Genomic DNA, 27,978 nt, shown 5'->3' with positions numbered 1-27,978 from the left:
ATTTGAGACTAAATAGATTTTTATTTACGTATTATATTAGGTTCAAATAAAAGTGTTCATTCATTATTGTTGTAATTGTCCTTATTACAAATATATATATATAAAATCGGCCGATTAATCGGTATCGGCTTTTTTTGGGTCCTCCAATAATCGGTATTGGCGTTGAAAAATCATAATCGATCAACCTCTACCAGATATAACCTCGGCTTTAGCTAGACTGGGCCACCACATTGCCACCGTAGTTAGCTAGTGCTGCAACTCCAATAGGCCTAAGCCCTGTGATGCCTGGCCTTGGAATAGTCTAGGCCTGGGCTGGGCTGTGAGTCTGTGTGTGCAGGACAAACCAAGAGGTTAGGCGAGCTCATAGAGGGAGTGGGAGAGATGAAGAGAGACCGAGAGAGACCAGGTTGTCAAAGGGAGGTGCGCGAGGTGCAGTAGCCCCCACCCCAGTCCACTCACGTCTTCCCCTCCTCTGCTCACCCCCCAGTCTGTCCATCCATACCCTGCTAAGTCTCCTCATATGGAAATGTTGTGCTCTGTAAGAGATTTCTAAGGCAATGTCACATTACAGATAAAAATGTACAACACCTATACATTGTGCGGTTGTGGAGCGGGTGGAGGGGTGGGTGGGGGAGGGGGATGGGATGTGGGGTCTCTATAGGGTTAAGACAGTAGCCTCCATCACGATGGCGGGGTCCTCGATGTCCGCTTTGCTCTGAACCATTCTCAGCTCCAGTTGAGGTGGGCTGGGTTTTCGGCCAGGCCCTGCTAACTCTGAAAGAGAGAAAGAGAGAGAAAGATGGAGGGGGGAAAAGAGGAGAGAGAGAATCACCCAGGGAAAGAGAAAAAAAGACAGAAGGAGCAAAAGAACGCTCAAGAATCTTAAACACGAGCACATGTACACACAAACACTTCTTAGAGTGAGTAAAATGATGCTTGATTTTGTCTTACCGTGAGCATAGGAGATGGTCCTCTTGATAACGTGATGCATGACTGAGAAAGTCTTCTCACATGCAGTCTAACAGAGAGAGAGAGAAAGACAGAGACTTGTTTGTCAAAGCAATATTGAAACTTTCAAAGGAAATTAAGCTGCCATCCTGATCCTTCTTTTACAATTGCAGTTTTAAAATCCTAGGACTGAGCACCCCGTCAGTGATCCAGACAACTTTTGAAACATTGGGAAGAGCGCCAGCATACCACAACTATCAAGTTACCTTGAGAATTTTTCGGGGAAGTTCGAATGGTGGTAACGTAGCTGACTGATTGATATCACTATTATTCTAAGTATGATGCTGACAGTATCAGTGGTGAGATTTAGCTGTAAGAGAGAGAGAGAGCTATAAAACCTAGACGGTGCCCCTCCAATCTATTCTATTGATTGCTTCTGTGACAGCAGGGACAGCGCCACGGAGGGCCATTACTATCACACTCCGGGGTATAGTTTCCCCTAGATCTCGGATCATCTTCCCCTTCCCCAATCTTCACCATTAGTGGGGGAAATGCAAAACTGACTCAAGATCAGCATGTAGGGCAGTGGTCCCCAACCGGTCGATCGCGATTGGTCCATCTCCAAGCCATTCCTACTCAATCACCAAAAAAATTCTGTAAAAAAAACAAATGATAAAGCCTTGCGTTCCTCTTTTTTTTAAATGGTTTCATGCTGTTGGGGTAGGTGCACTTGATTCAGCAGCCCTAGTGACAGGAAGGCAAAGTGTTACCATTTTAAACGATTTCATGTGTCTGAAGGTAGAACACCGCCTACCCGGCAGGCCCAGAGGGCAGATCAAGTGCACCTAAAGGTCTACCGCGAGCCAATCACATAGCTCAGATCACCGTGTCTAGTTCCCTTGCACCATATGCTGTAAAAAGAAGCCTCGAACGCACAGCAAAGTTGGTCATGTGAGATTTCAAAACGTTTAAAACCCCGGCTAGAGAGAGACTCAACGAATACAGCAAAGTGCTGATGTTTTTATGAGTAAATTCCTGTTTAAGTTGTTATTCAGCACTGTCAACACTATGTTCAACAGTTTTATAAGTCATACAATGTGCGTTCTCCCTACTTCCACTCACACTACAACCAGCACTGCAGCTGCAATGAATAAGTATAGCAAAGTGTTTCAATAAGCTTGCATAGTTATTATTAGTGGCTTGTGTCTTTTTTAATATCAAAGAATATTTCACTTCTCTGGTCATTGGAGTAACAACATGAATTGGTGCATAAGGCAGAAATAATTCAGTGCGACTTAAGTTTCGCCATCAGCTGGAAGACTGTGTCCCCTTTTCCGAGCTGAGGGAGAGAGAGAGAGGGATGGTGAGTTGGATAAGAGGCAGCCTCAACGCTGCTCCCTCCCCTCAGATTGATCATCAGACGCAGGCCATCAGTCTAGTAAAAAAAAAAGAAGCTAATTATTATGCTCACTCAGCTGTGCCTCACAAGGAATATAACAAATTATCTATTACCAGTCTGATCATATACCAAACTGTCACGCCCTGATCTGTTTCACCGGTCCTTGTTGATTGTCTCCACCCGCCTCCAGGTGTCGCCCGTTTCACCATTATCCCCTGTGTATTTATACCTGGGTTTTCTGTCTGTCTGTTGCCAGTTCATCTTGTTTTGTCAAGCTTACCAGCGTTTGTCCTGTCAAGCGCCTGTCTTTTCCCAGCCTCTCTTTATCTCGTCTTCCTGGTTTTTGACCCTAGTCTGTCCTGACCCTGTAACCGCCCGCCTGATCAATCTGCCCGTCCCTGAGCCTGCCGGCCGTCCTGTACCTTTGCTCCTACTCTGGATTATCGACCCCTGCCTGCCTTGACCTGTCGTTTCCCTGCCCCTGTGGTTACATTAAACATTGTTACTTCACACAGTCTCCACTTGGGTCTTACCTCCGTACCTGATACCAAACATTTTGAAACAATTTCAAAATGGTCTGAGAAGAACAACTTTGGCAGGGCAATTCAAGCGTAGCCAATATGCAGTGATACTATATTGGGCCTATAGCCTATTGAACAAACCTCATTGCTACAGAACTGTTAATTGGTTAATGTTGCATAGGCTTACGTTTTTTTAAGTCATGTTTAAAAAAAAATCTGAGCAGTAGATCTCGACTTGCATTTTGACTCAGAAATGGTTATTGACCAATGATCTATGGGCAACTTCACCTCAGTCTTTGGTGCCAAATCAGTCCTCTAGGTTTTATAACTGGCTTTAGTGTACACTGCAGACCTTGAGGTCATTGGGGTAGTGGTGAGTCCAGGCCAGCAGCATCGCAGCAAACAGGTCCCCTGTCCCCACAAACACAGCGTCCACCTTGGGGATCTCCATACGGACCCTCTGGGTGGACTTGGTACCATCAGGCATCACTGGAGATGCAAGAAGAGGAAATGTTACACCAATGACCAATGATTCACAGATGGGATATAAAACCATGACAGTTACATCAATTACTAATGGTCATTGTTAGTTTGCCCACTCTTGACCACACACACTTACACGTCCTCTGGCTGCCCAGGGACACAAGGAAGCGGTCACCCAGACGCGAGGGCAGGTCAGAGCTGGTGATGACCACCGTGTCAGGACCCATCTTATGGAGCAGGTCCATCACCTGGGAAAAGAGGCAGCAGCCAGGGGAAAAGGGTCAAAGGTCAACTACCTGCTACATCTAATGGTGCCTCGTCCCTATTCAAATACTTTAAAAAATGCACCCTTCTGTGTAGAGCCATGGTTGAGCTGGTAACACCCAGCACATATTCATGCCTCCCCAGCAGAGACAGGGCTTCAATCCCCATCTGCACCCTTCTTGGGAATACAGATATGCATCTGTTGGTCACAGATACCTTTTAAAAAAAGGTAGGGGCATGGATCAGAAAACCAGTCAGTATCTGGTGACCACCATTTGCCTCATGCAGCGCGACACATCTCCTTCGCATAGAGATGATCAGGCTGTTGATTGTGGCCTGTGGAACGTTGTCCCACTCCTCTTCAATGGCTGTGTGAAGATGCAAGATATTGGTAGGAATTGGAACACGCTGTCGTACACATAGATCCAGATCATCCCAAACATGCTCAACGGGTGACATGTCTGGTGAGTATGCAGGCCATGGAAGAACTGGGAAATGTTCAGCTTCCAGGAGTTGTGTACAGATCCTTGCGACATGGGGCTGTGTATTATCATGCTGAAACATGAGGTGATGGTGGCAGATGAACGGCACGACAATGGCACGTCACAGTATATCTGTGCATTGAAATGACCATCAATAAAATGCAATTGTGTTCGATGTCCAAAGCTTATGCCTGCCCATACCATAACCCCACCGCCACCATGGGGCACTCTGTTCACAATTTTGACATCAGCAAACTGCTCGCCCACAAAACGCCATATACACTGTCTGCTATCTGCCCGGTACAGATGAAACCTGGATTCATCCATGAAAAGCACTCTTATCCAGCATGCCAGTGACTATCGTAGGTGCGCATTTGCCCACTGAAGTCAGTTACGACGCCGAACTGCAGTCAGGTCAACACCATGGTGAGGATGACGAGCACACAGATGAGCTTCCCTGAGAAGGTTTCTGACAGTTTCTCTTCGGTTGTGCAAACCCAGTTCTATCAGCTGTCCCGGGGGCTGGTCTCAGACGATCCCGCAGGTGAAGAAGCTGGATGTGGAGGTCCTGGACTGGTGTGATTACACGTGGTCTGCGGTTGTGAGGCCGGTTGGACAAAGTGCCAAATTCTCTAAAACAACGTTGGAGGCGGCTTATGGTAGAGAAATGAACATTCAAATATCTGGCAACATCTCTGGTCGACATTCCTGCAGTCAGCATGCTAATTGCACACTCCCTCAAAACTTGAGACATTCTTTTTTTTAAATACACCATTTATTTTTGCCTTGAGGAAATCACAACTGTCATGGAAGGCTTGGTGAAAACAATGGTGTGGATGCCATCTGCTTACTTACATAACAGTGAATACCTCCAGGAAGGAAGAATCCATTTTATTGGTGTTTAAACATGGCCCATGGATTATGTACAAGGTTTGACATGACTTGATGACAACTTTGCAACATAATATATCTGTTGCATGTTCTATGGCATCTAAGACTCACCTCCACTGCATCTTTCTCTGTGCTAATGTTCTTCCCTGTCAGGAGCCTGGAGGACAAACATGTGCACATTAATAAGGTCACACACACACACACATGGTAATTTAACCTTGACACCAGAGGAGGCTGGTGGGGGGAGCTATAGGAGGACAGGCACATTGTAATGGCTGGAATGGAATAAATGGAACAAACACATCTGTTCCATTCATAACATTCCAGTCATTAGAATGAGCCCGTCCTCCTATATCTCCCCCCACCAGCCTCCTCTGCTTGACACTAACACCACATTCATTGTAAACAGCAACCAACAAACAGTCTAAGGAAGAGTCTGTTTAGTGTTCTTCTATAGTGTTCTAGTGCCATAGTGAGAGACAGTGAGCAACATTTACGCCATCATCTCCAAGTGAGACTGAGACTATCATTAGGCTGTGGAAACACTTCAGACACAACGGACAGTATATTATTATTCATCTGTAATTCCATGGGTATCCACCAGAGGGACCCTGTGCACCACTAGAACTGGGATTGTAGTGACGAGCGAGGAGGTGATTCAGAAGTAGGGTTGAAAGGAGGGAGGGTAGAAGCAGTGGAGCAGACACACACAAACCGACACAGCACACACAAACCGACACAGCACACACAAACCAACACAGCACACACAAACCAACACAGCACACACAAACCAACACAGCACACTCAAACCAACACAGCACACACAAACCAACACAGGAACAATGATGGAAGAATAAAGACAAAAACACAAGCAAACAAACACAGAGAGGAGTGACTGGGTATCAAGAACCATCAACTCAGTGTAGCAACCACCTTACTGACATGCTACACACCATACATAGGCCTTTAGTGTATCTTTTGATGGGATATTGAGTAAAATGACATCAATGTAGTTGATTAGGATGTGGATGAGGCTTCGTGATACTGATAGTAACAGATACGACACAGTCCCTGGGGTGCTTTAACGCTCCGTCTCACACACACACACACACACACACACACACACACACACACACACACACACACACACACACACACACACAGGCAGGAGCAGCCTTATAGGTTCACTATTACTCACTCTGCTTCAAACTGATTGGGTGTGATGATGTCGGCCACTGGCACTACCTTGTTCTTGTAGACCGGGTGCAGGTTCTCAGGAACGTACTGGAGACAGGAAGAAACACATCAGTACCGGTGAGCAGGTACACACACTCGCGCACACACACACACACGCAAGCACACACACAGGGTGCATCTCAATCACCTGAAGTGGCTGCCTCTCCTCATCAGCCCTAATTTATCTACACCGAGCTGAAATTGCTGCCTAGCTCAGATCAGAGCAGACGAAGGAAAGGGGACAAGGAAAGGGGACGAGGAAAGGAAGCAACTTTAGACTACTGAGATGCTTAGCAAGGAAAGGATGGATGCATTGAGCCAATCAGAATGATGAGCACATCTTGTCCAAACAAACAAGTATACACACCATTTTTCTCAATGTCACTATATACATCAACAAACAGTATGCATGTATGCCCTTGTGCTCCCTCTACCTATCAAACACACATACAAACTCTAGTGTACGCACACACACACACACACACACACACACACACACACTGTAACACGTACGCACGCACGCACTATGAGTCACAATCGAGCAAATTATTCCGCATAATTCTCTCCGTAGAAACAGCGAGGGCAGCTCGGCTCATGTTAATTTCATCTGTCACTGTGAAATGAGATGTGGTCTAACCTTCCCCAATCCACCCTCTGCAATACTCACACGTCACACACACACCCACACCTTGATGCAACAATGACATAATGTCAACTGATCCCTGATGCTCGGGGGGGGAGACAGAAAGAGAAGGGACATGGGACAGCAGAAAGTGAAAGTGGGTCTCTAAGGCCACGGCCACATTGTGACTTTGTGTCTGAAAGACTTGCCAGTGGTTTTTCTTTTTTCTTTCTTTTTTGTTGTTGAATTTTCACCCCTTTTTCTCCCCAATTTCGTGGTATCCAATTGTTTAGTAGCTACTATCTTGTCTCATCGCTACAACTCCCGTACGGGTGTCAGTGGTTTTTCAACGGACAATGGAGATCATTATCCATCAAAAAATGCTCAACATGCCCTTTTACCTATGCAGCTCATCCAAAAAGAGTTGTCTTGAACAGAAAACTGATGAGTGCATATAAGATTCATGTGTCTCAGTGTGGCTGCGGTCTTAGGCTTAACTCATTGGTTCAGGTAAAGCTGAAGGTCAGCGTTGCCCCATTGAATGAGATTGAGCAGGAGTAGTGACATCACTTACTAGAACCATCTGATCCCTCATTAAAGGCACAGTACTCTCTGGTGGCCTGGATTGTGTAGGATACATTTCTACCACTGTCAGTGTGGGTTCAAATCCGACCCACTGTCTATGATGAACTCTTCCAATGAACTCTTCCCCACTATTCTCTTTTCATGATCTTTTCTGCTCTGTTCAATAAAACGTACAAAATACAGGCAGCGTAACACAAAAACACAAAGTACTCACCATGGAGCCATGGTCCCCCAGCACCGGGTCACACACTGAAAAGGCAAACGAGAACACACTCAATCCCTAACACAGATCTCTCAAGTTTTACACATTACAGATGTTTTTGTATCGAAGTTAAGCTGACCTAAGACATCTTCTGACTAGGTTCATCATCAGCTAATTACATCAAACACCTGGGTCGTATTCACTAGACACCACACAGAAGAGAACGGGACGAAATGGGGATGGACCACAAGAACAAAGAAATTCTCGTTTTCATTTTCCGTTGCAAAATGTTTTGCTATGTTGTACACTAATGAATATGACACTGCCCTCAGAACAGACTGTAAACATGCGCTTACAGCAGTTTTATTCATCCTGATCCTACATGTTGTTCAGCTAATTTACATGGAAATGCATGGGCGTTATTAAATTATGTCAACTTTAATCTTAGTTTGCAACTTAATTGACAATTATTTACTTGGGACTCGCTGATACAGATACAACGGTCCTGTCAGCACTTTTCCTAAATGCATTAAGGGCTTAAGGCGTCCGCATACTTAGGTTCAGAATTGAAAAAATAGGCAGAATTCATCTAAAATAGAGGGCATTCGGGAAAGTATTCAGACACCTTCCCTTTTTCCACATTTTGTTACGTTATAGACTTATTCTAAAATTGATTCAATAAAAAAAAATCCTCATCAATCTACACACAATACTCCATAATGATGAAGCAATTTTCTTTGGTAAATTATTGAAAAATATATTTAAAATAAATCTTATTTACATAAGTATTCAGACACCTTTGCTATGAGACTTGAAATTGAGTTCAGGTTTCATCTTTGAGATGTTTCTACAACTTGATTGGAGTTCACCTGTGGTAAATTCAATTGATTGGACATGATTTGGGAAGGCACACACCTGTCGATATAAGGTCTCACAGTTGACAGTGTATGTCAGAAAAAAAAAAAGCCTTGAGGTAGAAGGAATTGTCCGTAGAGCTCCGAGACAGGTTTGTGTCAAGGCACAGATTTGGGGAAGTGTACCAAAAAATGTATGCAGCATTGAAGGTCTGCAAGAACACAGTGGCCTCCATCATTCTTAAATGGAAGAAGTTTGGAAGACTTAATAAAGATGGCCTCCCAGCCAGACTGAGCAATCGGGGGAGAAGGGCCTTGGTCAGGTAGGTGACCAAGAACCCAATGGTTCTTCTGTGGAGATGGGAGAACCTTCCAGAAGGACAACCATCTCTACAGCACTCCACCAATCAGGCCTTTTTGGTAGAGTGGCCAGACGGAAACCACTCCTCAGTAAAAGGCACATGACAGCCTGCTTGGAGTTTGCCAAAAGGCACTTAAATGACTCTCAAACCATGAGATGAAACCAATATTAATCTCTTTGGCCTGAATGCCAAGTGTTACGTTTGGAGGAAACCTGGTACCATCCCTACGGTGAAGCATGGTGGTTGCAGCATCATGCTGTGGGGATGTTTTTCAGCGGCACGGACTGGGAGACTAATCAGGATCAAAGGAAAGATGAATGGAGCAAAATACAGAGAGATCCTTCATAAGGATCTGCAGAGAAGAATAGAAGACACTCCCCAAATACAGGTGTACCAGGCTTATAGCATCATACCCAATAAAACTGTAGGCTGTAATGGCTGCAAAAGGTGTTTCAACAAAGTACTGAGTAAAGTGTCTGAATACAGTTGAAGTCGGAAGTTTACATACACCTTAACCAAATACATTTAAACTCAGTTTTTCACAACTCCTGACATTTAATCCTAGTAAAAATTCCCTGTCTTAGGTCAGTTAGGGACACCACTTTATTTTAAGAATGTGAAATATCAGAATAATAGTAGAGACAATTATTTATTTTAGCTTTTATTTCTTTCATCACATTCACAGTGGGTCAGAAGTTAGTATCAATTAGTATTTGGTAGCATTGCCTTTAAATTGTTTAACTTGGGTCAAACGTTTCAGGTAGCCTTCCAAAAGCTTCCCACAATAAGTTGGGTGAATTTTGGCCCATTCATCCTGACAGAGCTGGTGTAACTGAATCAGGTTTGTAGGCCTCCTTGCTCGCACACGCTTTTTCCATTCTGCCCACAAAGTTTCTATGGGATTTGAGGTCAGGGCTTTGTGATGGCCACTCCAATACCTTGACTTTTTAAGGACTGCTGTCCTTAAGCCATTTTGCCACAACTTTGGAAGTATGCTTGGGGTCATTGTCCATTTGGACGACCCATTTGCGACCAAGCTTTAACTTCCACATCGTTTTCCTTCTTATGATGCCATCTATTTTGTGAATTGCACCAGTCCCTCCTGCAGCAAAGCACCCCCACAACATGATGCTGCCACCCCCGTGCTTCACGGTTGGGATGGTGTTCTTCGGCTTGCAAGCATCTCCCTTTTTCCTCCAAACATAAGGATGGTCAATATGGCCAAACAGTTCTATTTTTGTTTCAACAGAGGACATTTCTCAAAAAAGTATGATCTTTTGTCCCCATGTGCAGCTGCAAACCGTAGTCTGGCTTTTCTATGGCGGTTTTTGAGCAGTGGCTTCTTCATTGCTGAGCGGCCTTTCAGGTTATGTCGATATAGGACTCATTTTACTGTGGATATAGATACTTTTGTACCTGTTTCCTCCAGCATCTTCACAAGGTCCTTTGCTGTTGTTCTGAGAATGATTTGGACTTTTCTCACCAAAGTACGTTCATCTCTAGGAGACAGAATGCGTCTCCTTCCTGAGCGGTATGACGGCTGCGTGGTCCCATGGTGTTTATATTTGCATACTATTGTTTGTACAGATAAACGTGGTACATTCAGGCATTTGGAAATTGCTCCCTAGGATGAACCAGACTTGTGGAGGTCTACAATTTTCTTTATGAGGTCTTGGCTGATTTCTTTTGATTTTCCCATGATGTCAAGCAAAGAAATCAAATCAAATCAAATTTTATTTGTCACATACACATGGTTAGCAGATGTTAATGCGAGTGTAGCGAAATGCTTGTGCTTCTAGTTCCGACAATGCAGTAATAACCAACAAGTAATCTAACTAACAATTCCAAAACTACTGTCTTATACACAGTGTAAGGGGATAAAGAATATGTACATAAGGATATATGAATGAGTGATGGTACAGAGCAGCATAGGCAAGATAGAGTAGATGGTATCGAGTACAGTATATACATATGAGATGAGTATGTAAACAAAGTGGCATAGTTAAAGTGGCTAGTGATACATGTTTTACATAAGGATACAGTCGATGATATAGAGTACAGTATATACGTATGCATATGAGATGAATAATGTAGGGTAAGTAACATTATATAAGGTAGCATTGTTTAAAGTGGCTAGTGATATATTTACATCATTTCCCATCAATTCACATTATTAAAGTGGCTGGAGTTGAGTCAGTGTCAGTGTGTTGGCAGCAGCCACTCAATGTTAGTGGTGGCTGTTTAACAGTCTGATGGCCTTGAGATAGAAGCTGTTTTTCAGTCTCTCGGTCCCAGCTTTGATGCACCTGTACTGACTGTAAATTTGTGGAGTGGATGAAAAACAAGTTTTAATGACTCCAACCTAAGTATATGTAAACTTCCTACTTCCTACTTCAACCTACTAACCCCAGTTTTTAGGTTAGTAGGTTGAAGTTAGTCTTAATCACGCAATTTTACATGTGATTTTTGGTGCAGTATTTCTCATGTGAAAAAATGTGCATGAAAACTAGTCGTCACTTGAAGACTGACAACACTTCATGTTCTCACTCCTACTAGGAGTAGTACTGTTGACCAATCACTGACAAAGGGGGCTAGACTTCGCCTACCGAACTTCGGCTTGCCTTAGGAAAAAATGTTGTGTGCACAAACAGCCCAAAAAGAACCTGCTGAAGACCAAAACAAACAAAATGTTGTCATAATATATGCATGACCTGTTTCAACTGGGAAGCATACGGCAAGCTATATTCTACATCAAGCTTGTCATTACCCTGAAACCCGGATGAAGGCAGCTTAGCTGTCGAATAACAGCTGTCAGCTGCTCTGACATCAGCTGTCAGAGCAGCTTACCGATCATTGCACCTGTACATAGCCCATCTGTAAATAGCCCACCCAACTGCCTCATCCCCATATTGTTTTAGTTTTTTTGCTCCTTTGCACCCCAGTATCTCTACTGGCACATTCATCTTCTGTACATCTATCACTCCAGTTGCTAAATTGTATTTTTTTCCCCACTATGGCCTATTTATTGCCTTACCTCCCTAATCTTACTACATTTGCACACACTGTACATAGATTTTTCTATTGTGTTATTGACTGTATGTTTGTTTATCCCATGTGTATCTCTGTGTTGTTTTTGTCGCACTGCTTTGCTCTATCTTGGCCAGGTCGCAGTTGTAAATGAGAACTTGTTCTCAACTGGCCTACCTGGTTAAATAAAGGTGAAATAAAAATAAAATGTCAAATCTATTAAATGTATTGCTTCGGAGCCATGAGAGTGTGAGGCTTTTCTTTTCTTTGTGTCCTTACGCTTCTGCCAACACCAACCTAAAGAGGATGATACAATAGCTAGGGCCAGGAGTTTTTCCAGACCAGTTCTCCCTGGTCAGGTGGTCAGGAAAAACTCTTGGCCCTAACAATAACCCATACAGGCATCTTGAACTTGTGATCAGCAGTGGTCGAACCCCACCCTGTTGATTTGAACAGATGTGCAAGACACACACACATAGGGGTGACAGTGAGGGATACACACCATACACAAGGTTAGGATTGGCCCTCTTCAGCTCTTGTACGATGTCCACAACCATCTCCAGAAAGGAAGTGTCTCGAGTGTACCCTGAAGGGAGAACATGATTCTGGGTCAAAACCAACTCCTCAATGTCTCAATAAAGTTTTATACAGTTCACTGCAGACAAAACCAAACCTTCACCCAGGGCTCTAATGAGAGGATCAGGGATCATGGAGTGACAGTGAGTGTGTCAGTGCTTTCTCAGAGTGGACACAATTAATGCTTCTTCGTGGACCATGTCACGCCTGAGATTCTCATTGTATTTGCATAGAGGCAGGTGGAGTCTTTTCTGCAGTGTTTGTGTGCATGAGAGAAGGACCTGCTGTCGCTGCAGTGCTGGCTGTATGTACAGTTGGTAGCAGATAAGGGCCAGAAAAGAGGAAGACAGAGAGGGAGAAGATTCAATAGGAATGCTGATGTAAGGCTTGTTTGTGTGGGTGCCTCACTTTTGTGCTCGGCCACCAGGCTCTCAGTGAGGGAAAGCCCATGTCCTCATGGCCAATATAAACACACAGGGGCTAACTGTCTCAACACCAATTCCCTTCCTAGTCCCTAACCCTAGATTTTTGCCAATCTGAAGGGTCTGGATAGGTATGAGTGTAAATAAGGTCACACTGCTTGCTTAGCGACTAATGCTTCCTCCTAACTTGGCTCATACTGAGGGCTCGAACACAGGACCTCTGGCTTGCAAACATACATGACCGCCCTCCTGACGCTAGCTATTTGGCAGCGCAAGTGGGGACACTTCAGACTAAGGTGTGACTTTCACACATCTCTATGCACTACATGAGCAGTGTACTAGTTGAGCTTCCACCATATTTCATACATTTTACCGATCTGTTAATTACAAAGATTTAGGGCCACGGGAAGAGTTGGGAATAGGGAGCAAATTGGCACGGCTAGATTCTAACTCAAACTACACTCATTCAGTTTATCCACTTATTGGATGATATACGCAGTGTACTTCATGCCATGTATGTGACCGCAGATACATCTGTAAGTCCCATTTGTAAGCTATGTTTCTTACAGACAAAGTTTCAACTGACAAATGCTGTCTGTCTCACACGCCCATAGTCTTGGTCACTCCTAAGAGTCTATTTAAGGTGAACCTTTTAATTGTTGGTGATATACAGTACGTAGCCTATGTTTTTAGCTGTGCTCACCTCTTAAGTCTCAACTACTCTAGTGTGTCCGTAACAATTACTTCCAAATGTCTAGCAGTCTGTCTTAATAAAAGAGCTGACCAACCAATAGTCTGGTAACTAGAATGTAGTTGTTCCAACACATTCCAGTTTAGCTACGTTTCACACCTTGACAGATTCACAAGGCCTCGGGAAAGAATAAAACCATGACCTTCACTCTCTCCTCTCCTCTGCTTGTCTGCTCCCTCTTTCTCTCTCCCTCTCTCTTCTCCTCTCCCTCTCAAGGTGATACGAGAGGAGACGTATTCCATCAGGGAGTGCCAGCGTTTCTGTTCTGTCTCTCTCTCTCTGGGCCAGGGCTAGCAGAGCACGACGGCTACCACAGAACAGTGGCTGTGGGCGAACATCTGACAGCCTGACTGACATTAGGTTCTGTAAACCCTGCAGCCGACACCATCTCTGTCTAGGTGACCTCATGAGGCTCAATATCCATCTACTGCTTCCTGTGTTCTCCCTGGAAAGCTACAGGGGGAGCTGAGGACTGACGAGAACAACATCTGTCTGAAGAGAATGTACGCCTTGACCAGAAGCAGGCACTCTCTGAAGCTATTGACTTAGCTAGCTGCTCTCTATAAAATGTTTCTTCAGCTAGCTAACTGTTATCTCCTTTTTTTTCTAGTTTCTTTTTTGACTGTATACTGCAATTCCGCTTTTAGCAGTGAACGTGTACAAGGCAGTCTAACCAATCATAAATAAATACTTGATGTAAACTAACAACCATCCCCAGTCTGCTAGCACTGCTACCGCTAGCCTTCACTTCTTTCTGTGTGTGCGTCTCACCTGTGAGAACATAGTCGTAGTGGTGGACGTTGTTGAGCTTGATCCCCTCGTAGAGGACGTGCAGCTCGTCAGCGGTCAGCACCTGGCCTTTCCAGTGGGAGTAGCCTAGGACAGAGGTCAGGGGTTAGAGGTGAGGGGTCAGGGAGACAACATGACAATTTCCACAACACAGTGACAACACTTCCCCTGTAATGGATTTAACAATGGTGAAAGCTCCCTCCACCAATGCTTTTCAATCTATGACGGGGATTGAGCCAGTGCAACTTTGGGGAAAGTGTGGAGAATCAGGACACAATCAGACCAACTGACAGTTCACAACATAGGTTAGTATCTTCATTCATTTCTATGGTTTAAATGATGAAAACTACAGTTGATGTTTCTTCTACACAGAGGAGGCCTAGAGAAGGCCCCAGCCACAGTGAGACGGTGCCGCAGGAATTGTGATGTCACACTTCAGGTGAGTCACCCAGCATATCACATGGTGTGGTGCTGGTTGCCTAGTAACAGGCCAGAAGAAAGCCTGAGGGGGCTGAGAGCAATAAAGAGTTGCTGCTGCTCGTCTGTGTGTGTGTGTGTGTGTGTGTGTGTGTGTGTGTGTGTGTGTGTGTGTGTGTGTGTGTGTGTGTGTGTGTGTGTGTGTGTGTGTGTGTGTGTGTGTGTGTGTGAGGAGAGGAGGGGAAGGGCTGGCTCTATTCGTCATAATTTTCTGTTGTCGCAATTGCATAACTCGCTGCTGGGAAGAGCATTTTCAGCTCGTCACAATCCAAGACACACACACATACACAAACACACACACACGTTTTCTTCAGCACGTGCAGAGTGAAGAAGAGACAGAGATAGACACTGCGTATCCTTCCCCACTGGGAAGATAACCGCCACTGCGTTTTGAGCTGAATCTACCCATCAGGCCCTGCTTCTCTTTGCCCCCCTAAAGCTAACACAGAGAGACACTTACACCGACACACACAGCAAAAACACTGTTCTTTAAAACCTTGCAAGAATACTATTGGGCAAGGGAAAAGACAAAATGTTACATCCCAAATGGTACCCATTCCCAATATAGTGCACTACTTTTGACCAGAGCCCTTTTGCCACTATAGGAAATAGGGTGCCATTTGGTACACAATCAGAGAGTGCAGTGGCTAGCCTAAGTCATTCACATAAATAAAGTATTGATCCTCCTCATTGCAGTAATGTTTGATGTGTGATGAGCGGAGAAACCCTTGTGACTGGGGCAGGGTTTTGGCCTACGTTGCTATGATGTTCCAGAATCTAAATGATGTGTGATGTTCCACACAAGCAACTCAATGAACTGTGTGTGATTGTGTGCTTATGAGAAAAAGAAGACTGCTGAGTTAGTAGATACAGTAATGATCCAATCGATATAGCATGTTCCTGTCTCGAAAGAAACTACAGTAAAAACCTGTAACAATGGGCACCCTTAAGCAGTAGTAAAGAGGTGGCATTCTCTCCTCCTTAGCCAAAACGGAACTGCTTATAAAAGGATAAGTCTGAGCCAAGTCTTTTCAGAAACTAGTTTCCATTAACCCAGTGCAGGGACATAAGAATGGCAGCTAACAACAAAAATAACCAGAGGAATGAGTCTGATTTAGGTGGCAACACATTTTAAGGCATTCACAGATGGATAATTCATGAGCGACGTGTATGGGGTCTTTGAATTATTATGCACTTTTTGGGCATCATGATGTTCCCAAAAAAATCTGTATTTTTGAATTTATTTGTATCTTTATTTTGACAGGGAGTCATGCTGAGACCAATGTCTCTTTTACAGATGAGCCTCAATACACATCAATACACATTAATATACACATTATAATAAACCAATACACAAAAAGCAAATGAAATCATAGAAAACACACACATTCTTCAGTAAAAAGGTTCTTAATTAGCCGTTTGAATTGCCCTAGAGGCACCATCTCTTTTTTCCCCCTCGGTGCATTCAAAATAACTTACAACCTGAACATAATAACAAACTTAAGCTTAAATCACTCAGAGCACGTGGTCAAACTCATTCCACGGAGGGCCGAGTGTCTGCGGGTTTTCACTCTGCTCTTGTACTTGATTGATGAATTAAGGTCACTGATTAGTAAGGAAAACCCATCACCTGGTTGTCTAAGTCTTCCCCTGACTCAGAGGTATCATGTAAACTTCAGGACTTAAAGCGGATTTAAACACGGTTGATTTGTACTGTTGGACTGTATGCAGTCGGTTAGGTGTGAACTCTGTATCAAAGCAAATGGGGGACGTTTACCCAATAACCCAGAAGCTGTGGGAGCGTAGGGAGGCTGAGAGGACACAGGGAGCTGTGTGACAAGTGGACAGAGAGGGCTATGGGACTAGCATATAGCATGGTGAGGGCTGAGGGGCCAGGGATTAGCTTGGGCCCCAAGCCCAGAGAGGAGAGCTCTAATAGGGGTGACGATAGCAGGACACCAGGAAAGATATTTGAGGTTAAAACCTCTTTCGCAAGGGCGACCTGGATCATTCAAGTGGATGAGGTCAGCACAGCCAAGTTGGCTCTTTGACACAGTTGTGCTCTCCAGGACATCTGCCCATGAATGAACACTTAGCAAGAACACACCAGCGGGCACACGAGGCTGGCTGATTCATATGTTGACTGACGCGGTGCAATAGATAGGGTCATTCCCCAAACCTACGTCAGATACACAGTTTACTTTTCCCTCTGCTCCCTTTTAATCTCCCTCACAATCATTCACTTCCTCTCCCTCTTGCACACGCTGCTCATCAGGGTGAGGCAGGCATCCGTGGTTTTCCAGACGGAGCGATACATGAAGTGAGACGGAAACCGAGAGGAGCCTGACAGTGGTGTGATCTCAATTAGCACTCATTCACATGTTCCTTTCACAGACACACACGGACGTGCGCACACACAAACACACTGGTGTCTACCATGTCATTCACCTTCAGCTCGAAGAGCAACAGCCCCCTCCCATCCTAGGCTATAACAGTATCCACAACAACAAAACGTTTGGCACAATTGTTACACAATAGCACTAGTGGCATCCATTGCATTCTGCTGTCACTATTGACATCACAACAGAGCTGGAGTTTCCTCTGTGGTGGATGCGATGCGCTCTTTGGGCCGCCGGCAGGTGACTCGTGCGGCAGCGAGGCGTGAACAGGCAGCGAAGTGATTGGGCTGTGATTGGCGGTGCCTGGAGGTTACGTCCAAAATGACGCCCTATTCCCTACATAGTGCACTACTTTTGACCAGCCCTGGTCAAAAGTAGCACACTATATAGGGAATAGGGGTCCATGGTTTGGGACACAGCCTGACAGTCTTCATAGAATCCCTGGATATCTGAGCGAGATTACTGTGAGTCTGACTGACTTCAAAACGGGGCTCCTGTAACAAGGGTGGTTCAGAGAACCTTGCTCGCATGTTGATTAGTAACCTTTCCTGAGACTAAGCCGGCTAACACAATCTTGTGACATACAAGAGACCCAGGTTCAAACTACAGTTGGTCACATTGGTGCTGTAACCTGGATGGGTTCATGTGAGGCACAGGAGGAAGTCAAAGGGGAGTAAAGTGTAAAGGAGGTGGGTCATGTAAGCTTGCGTCATGAGTAACCTTGTCTGAGACCTGATGATTTGTGTAGGCTTAGTGGGCTAACACAGTTTTGTAGGGCACAGAAGACCCAGGTTTGAACCCTGTTGGGAACACTTCTCAATGGAGGATCCAAGACACACCAGTGGCACTAAAGATGTCCACAAACTTGTTATTTTATTTAGTAACGTCAAAGGCCTATTAAACAGGGCAGGTGTGTGTGTGTGTGTGTGTGTGTGTGTGTGCGTGTGTGTGTGCGTGCGTGTGTGTGTGTAAGAGTGAGAGAGTCAATAAGTGCAGTAGTCTATATTGTAGTGCGGCTCAACAGCGGCCTCGTCATACCATCGTTTCAGTTTCTCTCAGACCACCCGCACTGTCAGCGTGTAGTCTATCCCCCAGTCAGATCCCATGTAGAGCTAAATACAATCCTGAGACTGTGTCCTGAACTGGCCCTGACAGACAATTAATCTCCTCCACTTAAGGGAGGACAAATTCTACATGTGGCGTCGCTTTAGCCATTACAACCAGTGACAACTGATAACTTGACACAATGAGGAATGTGACACAAAGCACAAAACCCATATCTTTTCATCACACAACAGCTCCACTTTCAAGCTGGAAGAGATTTGGTTTTGTGTGATAAAGGTTGATTGCAGTCATAGTGAAAATATAATGGTAGGTTAGGGGGAGGCAGGTAGCTTTAGGGTATATGAAAATTGTTAGCATATGCAAAATATGGCAAGATCTCTCAAAAATGTGAAATAATTTCCTATCAAGAAGGATTACAAATATACAAGACAGCAACACATGGTACTTCTATACTTCTAAATTCCATTTAAATTCCAGGCAATTCAGAAAGTACACCAAATTCTAATTCCACATTTTCTTCATTGAAGAGAATTGGAATTCAAAATCAAATCAAATTGTATTGGTCATATATTAGCAGATGTTAATGCGAGTGTAGTGAAATTCTTGTGCTTCTAGTTCCGACAGTGCAGTAATATCTAACAAGTAATCTAACAATTCCCCAACAACTACCTAATACACACAAATTTAAAGGGGTGAATGAGAATATGTACATATAAGTAAATGAATGAGCAATGGCCGAGCGGCATAGGCAAGGTGCAGTAGATGGTTTAAAATACAGTATATACATGTGATATGAGTAATGTAGATATGTAAACATTATTAAAGTGGCATTATTTAAAGTGCCATTGTTTAAAGTGACTTGTGATCCGTTTATTAAAGTGTCCAGTCTGTCCCAGCTTTGATGCACATGTACTGACCTCGCCTTCTGGATGACAGCGGTGTGAACAGGTAGTGGCTCGGGTGGTTGAGGTCCTTGATGATCTTGTTGTCCTTCCTGTGACATTGATTGGGTGCTGTAGGTGTCATGGAGGGCAGGTAGTTTGCCACCAGTGATGCATTGTACAGACCGCACCACCCTCTGGAGAGCCTTGCGGTTGAGGGCGGTGCAGTTGCCATACCAGACTGTGATACAGCCCGACAGGATGCTCTCAATTGTGCATCTGTAAAAGTTTGTCAGGTTTTTGGGTGACAAGCCAAATTTCTTCAGCCTCCCGAGGTTGAAGAGGCGCTGTTGAACCTTCTTCACCACACTGTCTGTGTGGGTGGACCATTTCAGTCTGTCTGTGATGTGTACGCCCAGGAACTTAAAACTTTTCACCTTCTCCACTGCTGTCCTGTTGATGTGGATAGGGGTGTGCTCCCTCTGCTGTTTCCTGAAGTCCACGATCATCTCCTTTGTTTTGTTGACGTTGAGTGAGAGGTTGTTTTCCTGACACCACACTCCGAGTGCCCTCACCTTCTCCCTGTAGTCTGTCTCGTCGTTGTTGGTGATCAAGCCCACTACTATTGTGTCGTCTGCAAACTTGATGATTGAGTTGGAGGTGTGCATGGCCCCGCAGTCGTGGCTGAACAGGGAGTACAGGAGAGGGCTGAGCACACACCCTTGTGGGGCCCCTGTGTTGAGGGTCAGCGAAGTGGAGATGTTGTTTCCTACCTTCACCACCTGGGTGCGGCCCTGTAGAAAGTCCAGGACCCAGTTGCACAGGGCGGGGTTGAGACCCAGGGCCTCCAGCTTGATGATGAGCTTGGATGGTACTATGGTGTTGAATGCTGAGTTGTAGTCAATGAACAGCATTCTTACATAGGTATTATTTTTGTCCAGAGGGGGTAGTGCAGTGTGCACTGTGATGGCGAGAGCGTCATCTGTTGACCTGTTGGGGCACTATGCAAACCTAAGTGGGTCTAGTGTGGCCGGTAAGGTGGCGGTGATATGATCTTTGACTAGCCTCTCAAAGCACTTCATCATGACAGAAGTGAGTGCTATGGGGCGGTAGTCATTTAGTTAAGTTATCTTTGCTTTCTTGGGTACAGGAACAATCTTGAAGCATGTGGGGACAACAGACCAGGATTGGGAGCGGTTGAATCTGTCCGTAAACACACCAGACAGCTGGTCTGCGCATGCTCTGAGGACGCAGCTGGGGATGCCGTCTGGGCCAGCAGCCTTACGAGGGTTAACAAGTTGAAATGTTTTTCTCACGTTGGCCACGGAAAAGGAGACGCAGTCTTTGTTAAAGAGCCGTGATGGTGGCACTGTATTATCCTCAAAGCGGGCAAAGAACATGTTTAGTTTGTCTGGAAGCGTGACGTCAGTGTCCGTGACATGGCTGTTTTTGTTTTTGTAGATTTCCTGTAGACCCTCCCACATACGTCTCGTGTCTGAGCCATTGTGACTCCACCTTGTCTCCGTACCGGCATTTCACTTGTTTGATTGCCTTGCGGAGGGAATAACTACACTGTTCATTTTCAGACCTCTTTCCATGGTTAAATGTGGTGGATTGCGCTTTCAGTTTTGCGCGAATGCCACCATCCAGCCACAGTTTCTGGATAGGGTAGGTTTTAATAGTCACAGTGGGTACAACATCTCCAATGCACTTCTTTATAAATGCACTCACGAGTCAGCGTATAAATCAATGTTGGTCTTCTGAGGCTGACCGGAACATATTTCAGTCCGCGTGATCAAAACAATCATGAAGTGTGGCTTCCGATTGGTCAGACCAGCATTGAATGGTTCTCGTCACTGGTACATCCTGTTTGAGTTTCTGCCTATAAGACAGAACGAGCAAGATGGAGTCGTGGTTGGATTTGCCAAAGGGAGGGCGGGGGAGGGCTTTGTATGCATCGCGGAAGTTAGAGTAGCAGTGGTCGAGAGTATTAGCCCTGCGTGTCGTGCAATCAATATGCTGATAGAATGTAGGTAGCCTTGTTCTCAAATTTGCTTTGTTAAAATCCCCAGCTACAATGAATGCAGCCTCCGGATACATAGTTTCCAGTTTACATAGAGTCCAGTGAAGTTCCTTGAGGGCCGTCTTGGTGTTCGCTTGAGGGGGAATGTACACAGCTGTGACTATAACTGACAGGAATTCTCTTGGTAGGTAAAATTTCAGTGCATTTCCTGAATTGACTCAAATGTAAATAGAATTAACCCCAACCCTGCTGTACATTATATGTACCTGTATGATTGGAGAATTGTACCGAGTTGATTGAATCCACCTCAAACCCCAGCACCTGTGGAAGAGACAGACAGAGCATTAATCAAAGCATCGTGCTGAAGACGAACAATGTGGAATCGTATCAAATGCCATTCCATTTGATCCATTCCAGCCATTATTATGAGCCGTCCTCCCCTCAGCAGCCTCCACTGGTGGGTAGGTTAATTACTTAGGCCTCTCAAACTCAACTCTGGCCCTCGAAGCCAGTTCGTTCCACTGCTTTTTTTTCCATTGTTCCCCTCTAATCAAGGACTGATTTAGACCTGGGACACCAGGTGGTTGCAATTCATTATCAGGTAGAATAAAAAACCAGCAGGCTCCGGAGCTCGTAGGGTAAGAGTTGAACACTACTGATTTAGGCTATACAAAGGGCCAGATTTAGAGATTTGGTGGTCCATTTAAAAATGCAATTGAACCAGCCCCCAAAAGGGAAATTTCCCCCCCATACATTTGTATTATTCCACAACTAAAAATACATTTTTCATAGTGTTTAATGCATGCAAATCTGAAATGTATTGTACCTATAAAGCTGTTGAGTCAGTGACTAACAGTGAGGATCCCCTGGGCTATTGGGGCCCATTTAATTTGTCTAAGTCCACATCATATGGTGGAAATAGTCCACAAAGCTAGTACAGCCCTACACATTTTAAATGACCAGCCATTTTACTTATATTTGGACTAGCAGTTTCAGCTACCTGTACAATAGGGTTCCTAGTTGTCTTCAACTAAAATGACATAATGTAACTGGTGGAAAGCCTCATGTTTACACTGACTCCTGCACTGTATTGAGTAGGCTAGCCCATGTTTTTTTGGGGTTGTTAGACATAACTTGACCTTTCTATAAATAGAAGGCAACGGTTTTGACTTAGAGTACCCACACTAATAGATTTGACTTACATGACTTCACTTGCAACAGATTGATATAACCAGTTTTGAGCCCCGCATTTAGCCTATGACCTGTTTTAGAGAAATGTCATAATCTAATATTTTAAGAGCTTTCATTGTCTGCTTATTTTCCCTCTTTATATATCGTATGGTTCTGACTTGGTGTCAGAAAGCAAAAAAGAGACCACGTTTGTATGCGGCTTTATTAACACAATAATAATTTTTTACATTGTCTGCAAACTGATATGTGACATGTATGCAAAATGTTACATGGTCTCTTTTTTGCTTTCTTGAGTAAGCTCCAAAATGCCTAGTTCAGTGCTTTCTGTGTTGGTGGGGCAGCCAGTGGAAAATACAGAGCGTAGGGGTTGGTAATGTTCTCTAGTTGCGCCGTGATTGGCTCAGTGTTCTGTCACTCATTGGGACCCAACGTCACTGCAAAATCTACGGGGAGAGCTTGAAAATTCAAGCCCCTTGGGTGCTGCCATAGATTTACATTAGAAGTATCCATTCAAGAAGGCTCAAGGTCATTGGACACAGATAAAATGATGTTAAATCACGTTATACAGTACCAGTCAAAAGGACACACCTACTCATTACAGTTTTTTTTTTAAAGTTAAAAAAAAAAACTATTTTAGTTTGGGGCAGCAGGGTAGCTTAGTGGTTAGAGCGTTGGACTAGTAACCGAAAGGTTGCAAGTTCAAATCCCCCAGCTGACAAGGTACAAATCTGTCGTTCTGCCCTTGAACGGGCAGTTAACCCACTGTTCCTAGGCCGTCATTGAAAATAAGAATTTGTTCTTAACTGACTTGCCTAGTAAAATAAAGGTAAAAAAAAAAAAATCAATTAAAAAATACATTGTAGAATAATAGTGAAGACATCCAAATGATGAAATAACACGTATGGAATCATGTAGTAACCAAATCAAAATATATTTGATATTCTTCAAAGTAGCCACCCTTTGCCTTGATGACAGCTTTGCACACTCTTGGAATTCTCACAACCACCTTCACGAGGTCGTCACCTGGAATGCATTTCAATTAACAGGTGTGCCTTGCTAAAAGTTTGTTTGTGGAATTTCTTTCCTTCTTAATGCGTTTGAGATTATCAGTTGTGTTGTGACAAGGTAGGGGTGGTAAACAGAAGATAGCCCTATTTGGTAAAAGACCAAGTCCATTATGGCAAGAACAGCTCAAATAAGCAAAGAGAAACAACAGTCCATCATTACTTTAAGACATGAAGGTCAGTCAATCCGGAACATTTCAAGAAATTTGATGGTTTCTTCAAGTGCAGTCGCAAAAACCATCAAGAGCTATGATGAAACTGGCTCTCATGAGAACCGCAACAGGAAAGGAAGACCCAGAGTTAACTCTGCTGCAGAGGATAAGTTCATTCGAGGTAACTGCACCTCAGATTGCAGCCCAAATAAATGCTTCACAGAGTTCAAGTAACAGACACATCTCAACATCAACTGTTTAGAGGAGAAAGCATGAATCAGGCCATTGTGATCAAATTGCTGCAAAGAAACCACAACTAAAGGACACCAATAATAAGAAGAGACTTACTTGGGCCAAGAAACATGAGCAATGGACATTAGACCAGTGGAAATCTGTCTTTGGTCTGATGAGTCCAAATTTGAGATTTTTGGTCTTTGTGAGACACAGAGTAAATAAAGCCGCATGATTATCTCCGCATGTGTGGTTCCCATTGTGAAGATTGGAAGAGGAGGTGTGATGGTGTGGGGGTGCTTTGCTGGTGACACTGTATAGTGATTTATTTAGAATTCAAGGCACACTTAACCAGCATGGCTACCACAGCATTCTGCAGCGATACGCCATCCCATCTATCATTTGTTTTTCAACAGGACAATGACCCAGCACACCTCCAGGCTGTGTAAGGGCTATTTGATCAAGGAGAGTGATGGAGTGCTGCATCAGAAGACCTGACCACAATCACCCGACCTCAACCCAATAGAGGTGGTTTGGGATGTGTTGGACCGCAGAGTGTAGGAAAAGCCTTCAAGACTGTTGGAAAAGCACTTCAAGTGAAGCTGGTTGAGAGAATGCCAAGAGTGTGCAAAGCTGTCATCAAGACAAAGGGTGGTTACTTTGAAGAATCTAAAATATATGTTTTTAACACTTGTTTAATTGCTACATGATTCCATGTGTTATTTCATAGTTTTGATGTCTTCCCTATTATTCTACAATGTAAAACATAGTCAAAATACCTTGAATGAGTAGGTGTGTCCAAACCTTTGACTGCATCTACCGTAGCTTTGATAGGACTGATCATTTCAACATCATACTTTCAAAATCTTAGCTAGCAAGCTAGACAAGCAGTCATAATCATGAATCAAGTGGACAATCTACTGGAAAAGTATTTTTAATCCTTGTCATTATAAAGAGAAATTATAGATAAAACGTAACGGTGCTCATCGGCCATTGGACATAAACATTATACAACAAGTTGGAAATCACATATTCAACAATGAGTGGTTTGGAAGGAATCAGTGGTTAACTGCAAGTGTTGCAAAACAATCACCAACCTACTATTCAGTGGAGAGGATATGTGGTCCAAGTCTGGGTTTAAGGGTCTATTTTCAAGGCTTAAAAGGATAAACATTCACATGCAACACCATGGGCCAGAAAAGGTTTATTACATTGGCCGTGCTGTCAATCCAGCCTGACTTCTGCCACATTCAAAACAACTTGATACTCGGAACTGGGAAATCTCAGACTTCAGTGAGTTCAAGACAACTGGGAACTCAGAAAAAAAACGAGCTCTGACTGGGAAAATACGTTTTGAACAGTCATCTAACTCAGAATTCCAAGTCGGGAACTCTGGCCTCTTTCTAGAGCTGCAACCTGAAGATCACTGACGTCATGATTCAACCTTGTTTTTTGGGTTCCCAGTTGTCTTGAAAACACCATAAATCCAGAGAATGGCAGACTTTGATCATAAAGTTTGATGACAAAATTTGCCCACAAGAAGAATGGCCGTGCCACCTTCCTGTTCAACTGATTACAGCACAAAAAGGTGAGACGAAAAATGTATTGCATGCTGCTGAATAAATTATGTAATATGCCAGGGAGTTATGTATACTGTAGATAAGAAAGTAATACTAAGTGTATGTTGTGTAGTAAACTGTTAGTAGCCCATGTGCCTCTCCCTAATAATTTGTTACCTTTCCCCCCCCATAACTTAGCCTACTGTTCTGATTTGGTGGTGCACATGTAGCCTATAGCCTGTTTTAGAGAAATGTCATCATTGAATATTGAAAGAACTTTCATTGTCTGCTTATATTCCCCCTTTTATTCATCCTATGGTTCTGACTTGGTGTACAGGGAGAATAGTGTAAGAACGGCTCATGCCCTGAATTCTGTCGCTGCACATTTCAAAAGTGCTGAACAAATAATTATATTGACTACGTCTGTCTAGACTCGCTCAATAATGTCTTAATCGAAATTACGGATTGCCTCTTATCCGCTTTTTGTCCCCTTATGCCATAGTTTGTACATCTCAATTGTCAGTAGAAGCCACATTTGTTTAAGCAAGTCAGCCATATAGGCTATGGGCAGTAAATGAGGCTAAATTAAATGTTAAGCTGCCAGACAAGGTTTCACTTATGTAGCCAGGTGTAGCGGTGGTAATGATTCACTCCATAGTGCTGAAAAGAAGGCTCTGCTCTTGGGACAGCTTTATGTAGGCCCTAACAGTCCATCATAGTACAATTAATGTATTGTTTAGTGTTGTGTAATGGCTTTGTTCGCATGCATCTGCCCCACCAAGATTTACATGCTAAAATCGCCACTTGACATAACCAATTGAAACAGGATGTAAATCATTTTTGTGAATTATTTTTGGCCTAAGGGTTTAATCAAGATAATTATATTAAAAGCTCCTGTCTCCTCTTTAGTGACGTCAGTCAGAGGAATATACGCTAAATACGTCAGTCATTCATGCAGAAGCTCTCTGCTGTCTTTCTTGACTGATAGGATAGCAGAAACATCGGATTCCCAGCTAATTTAGGACAGCAGAAACGGAGGATTCCCAGCTAATTGAAACGCCTTTACGGTCATCATCTATGACGGACCTGTACATTTGGATGACAAACAAGTTCAGGGAAATAATGACCACCATGGTACCCAAATCACAGCAGTGATTCTAATGTGATGAGGAGGATGAGAAAATGGTGATGTCACGATGGTATTGATTATGAGGAGGAAGAGGATGAACGGATGACACCCGGACCCTATTGACATGATTGCATTGCTGCAACAGTCAAATCCGAATGAGTAAAATCCGTCACGAATGTCACACACGTCCATACTACAGTGTTGTGCATAATCCGACAGGCATGAACATGGAATGAATATTCTCGCAATTTATCACTGCTGATAACAATATGTCTAATGATTATAACATGTAAAATACACCATCATCTCTATGTATTTGGAGTGTTCAGGAATTGTCATCACCATTGGGAGCGCCAAAAGGGTATTTGCCATGTGACCTTTTGCTACCTGCACGCGCGCACAATTGCGTTACATTAGCTCATCAAAACATTGAATCAGAATATAATAGATACCTACCTGTAACGGAAATGATGCCGATTTATTGCCAACATATCCCCTGACAACATGACTCTGAATTGACAATACTCTGCATTCCATTTCGTGCATAAAGTTAGAATAAAACACGCTACACAATCCGCGCAAAACAAACGCAGGTTTTGTGTTCAGGGCTGCACGTAAAGCAGCGATCCCGAGTCCACAATCCAAGGTGTTTTCAGTGAGGGTAAAATCAGAATCCAGCCACAAAACTGAAGGACATAGAACCCACACAGAAACGCTCATTGACGAGACACATCATTATTCTTCAGGCTTTCGTGACGGGCACCTAAATCCACTGACATCACAAGCGCAACAATGAAACGGACGTGACAGCAATATTGTGAAATAGAAACAAGTGTGTTGCCTCTATAACAACAAAAATAACCAGAGGAATGAGTCTGATTTACCACCCGTCGCCCTTTATGATGTTATCGGTGGATTTCAAGGGCAGGTGTTGTGCGCACACGCGAAGCATGGGGCTAATACGAATGAAATTAATACAAATGTTGTAGGTGGAGCCCAACATTTGGAGCCAGGGATTTTGTTACTATAGAATTATTAATAGAATCAAACAACCCTGTCTAAAAGGACTGTTATGGGAGCAAGCAGAGCGAGGATATTAGACATTTCTTTGGAAGAGGCAGTGTGGGAATCTGGTTGGGGTCCTTCATTATGTTACACGTTATGGGCATTGCTATCTGGGGTCATTGGGACGTCCCTACACCATAGCCGCGGGAAGAAGGGGTGCTGCAGCATCTATGACAGACCTGATTAAAACAAATTACAAAGTAGTGCACTGGTCCTTTACTGGTCCTGTACAGTTATGTGCAAAGACCTAAAACATGCCCACATCAAATTAAATATGTTTCTTGATCAAATAACATGGAAAACAACCACTTTTTGTGCAGTACTAATT

General features: G+C 43.8%; 1 protein-coding gene across 1 annotated transcript; it reads right to left on the bottom strand.

Annotated features, from left to right (window-relative positions):
• Window positions 1-79: 79 nt before the first annotated feature.
• On the bottom strand, window positions 80-27,484 carry LOC112253928 (pyridoxal kinase). Its single transcript, XM_024426043.2, has 11 exons — window positions 27,042-27,484; window positions 21,526-21,580; window positions 14,397-14,501; window positions 12,379-12,462; window positions 7,646-7,680; window positions 6,187-6,272; window positions 5,100-5,145; window positions 3,488-3,599; window positions 3,221-3,357; window positions 952-1,018; window positions 80-774 (listed from the first exon to the last, which is right to left on the bottom strand). Exons 1-11 carry the CDS (start codon window positions 27,303-27,305, stop codon window positions 656-658), a joined length of 1,110 nt encoding a protein of 369 aa, XP_024281811.1. The 5' UTR covers window positions 27,306-27,484; the 3' UTR covers window positions 80-655.
• Window positions 27,485-27,978: the final 494 nt, after the last annotated feature.

The sequence above is a fragment of the Oncorhynchus tshawytscha genome, linkage group LG14 (assembly GCF_018296145.1).
Source record: "Oncorhynchus tshawytscha isolate Ot180627B linkage group LG14, Otsh_v2.0, whole genome shotgun sequence".
Classification (NCBI taxonomy): Eukaryota; Metazoa; Chordata; class Actinopteri; order Salmoniformes; family Salmonidae; genus Oncorhynchus; species Oncorhynchus tshawytscha.
The sequence above is the reverse complement of the archived record's forward strand: the minus strand, read 5'-3'. Positions and strand labels throughout refer to the sequence as shown.

What these genes read in the sequence shown, in the direction of transcription:
- LOC112253928 (XM_024426043.2), bottom strand. Translation starts at nt 27,305, where the DNA reads ATGAGCGTTTCTGTGTGGGTTCTATGTCCTTCAGTTTTGTGGCTGGAT. An exon ending in CAATCCTAACCTTGTGTATG is followed by an intron (nt 7,681 to 12,378) that starts GTGTGTATCCCT and finishes TTGCCTTTTCAG; the next exon opens with TGTGTGACCCGGTGCTGGGG. An exon ending in TGGGGGACCATGGCTCCATG is followed by an intron (nt 6,273 to 7,645) that starts GTGAGTACTTTG and finishes TCCTGTCTCCAG; the next exon opens with TACGTTCCTGAGAACCTGCA.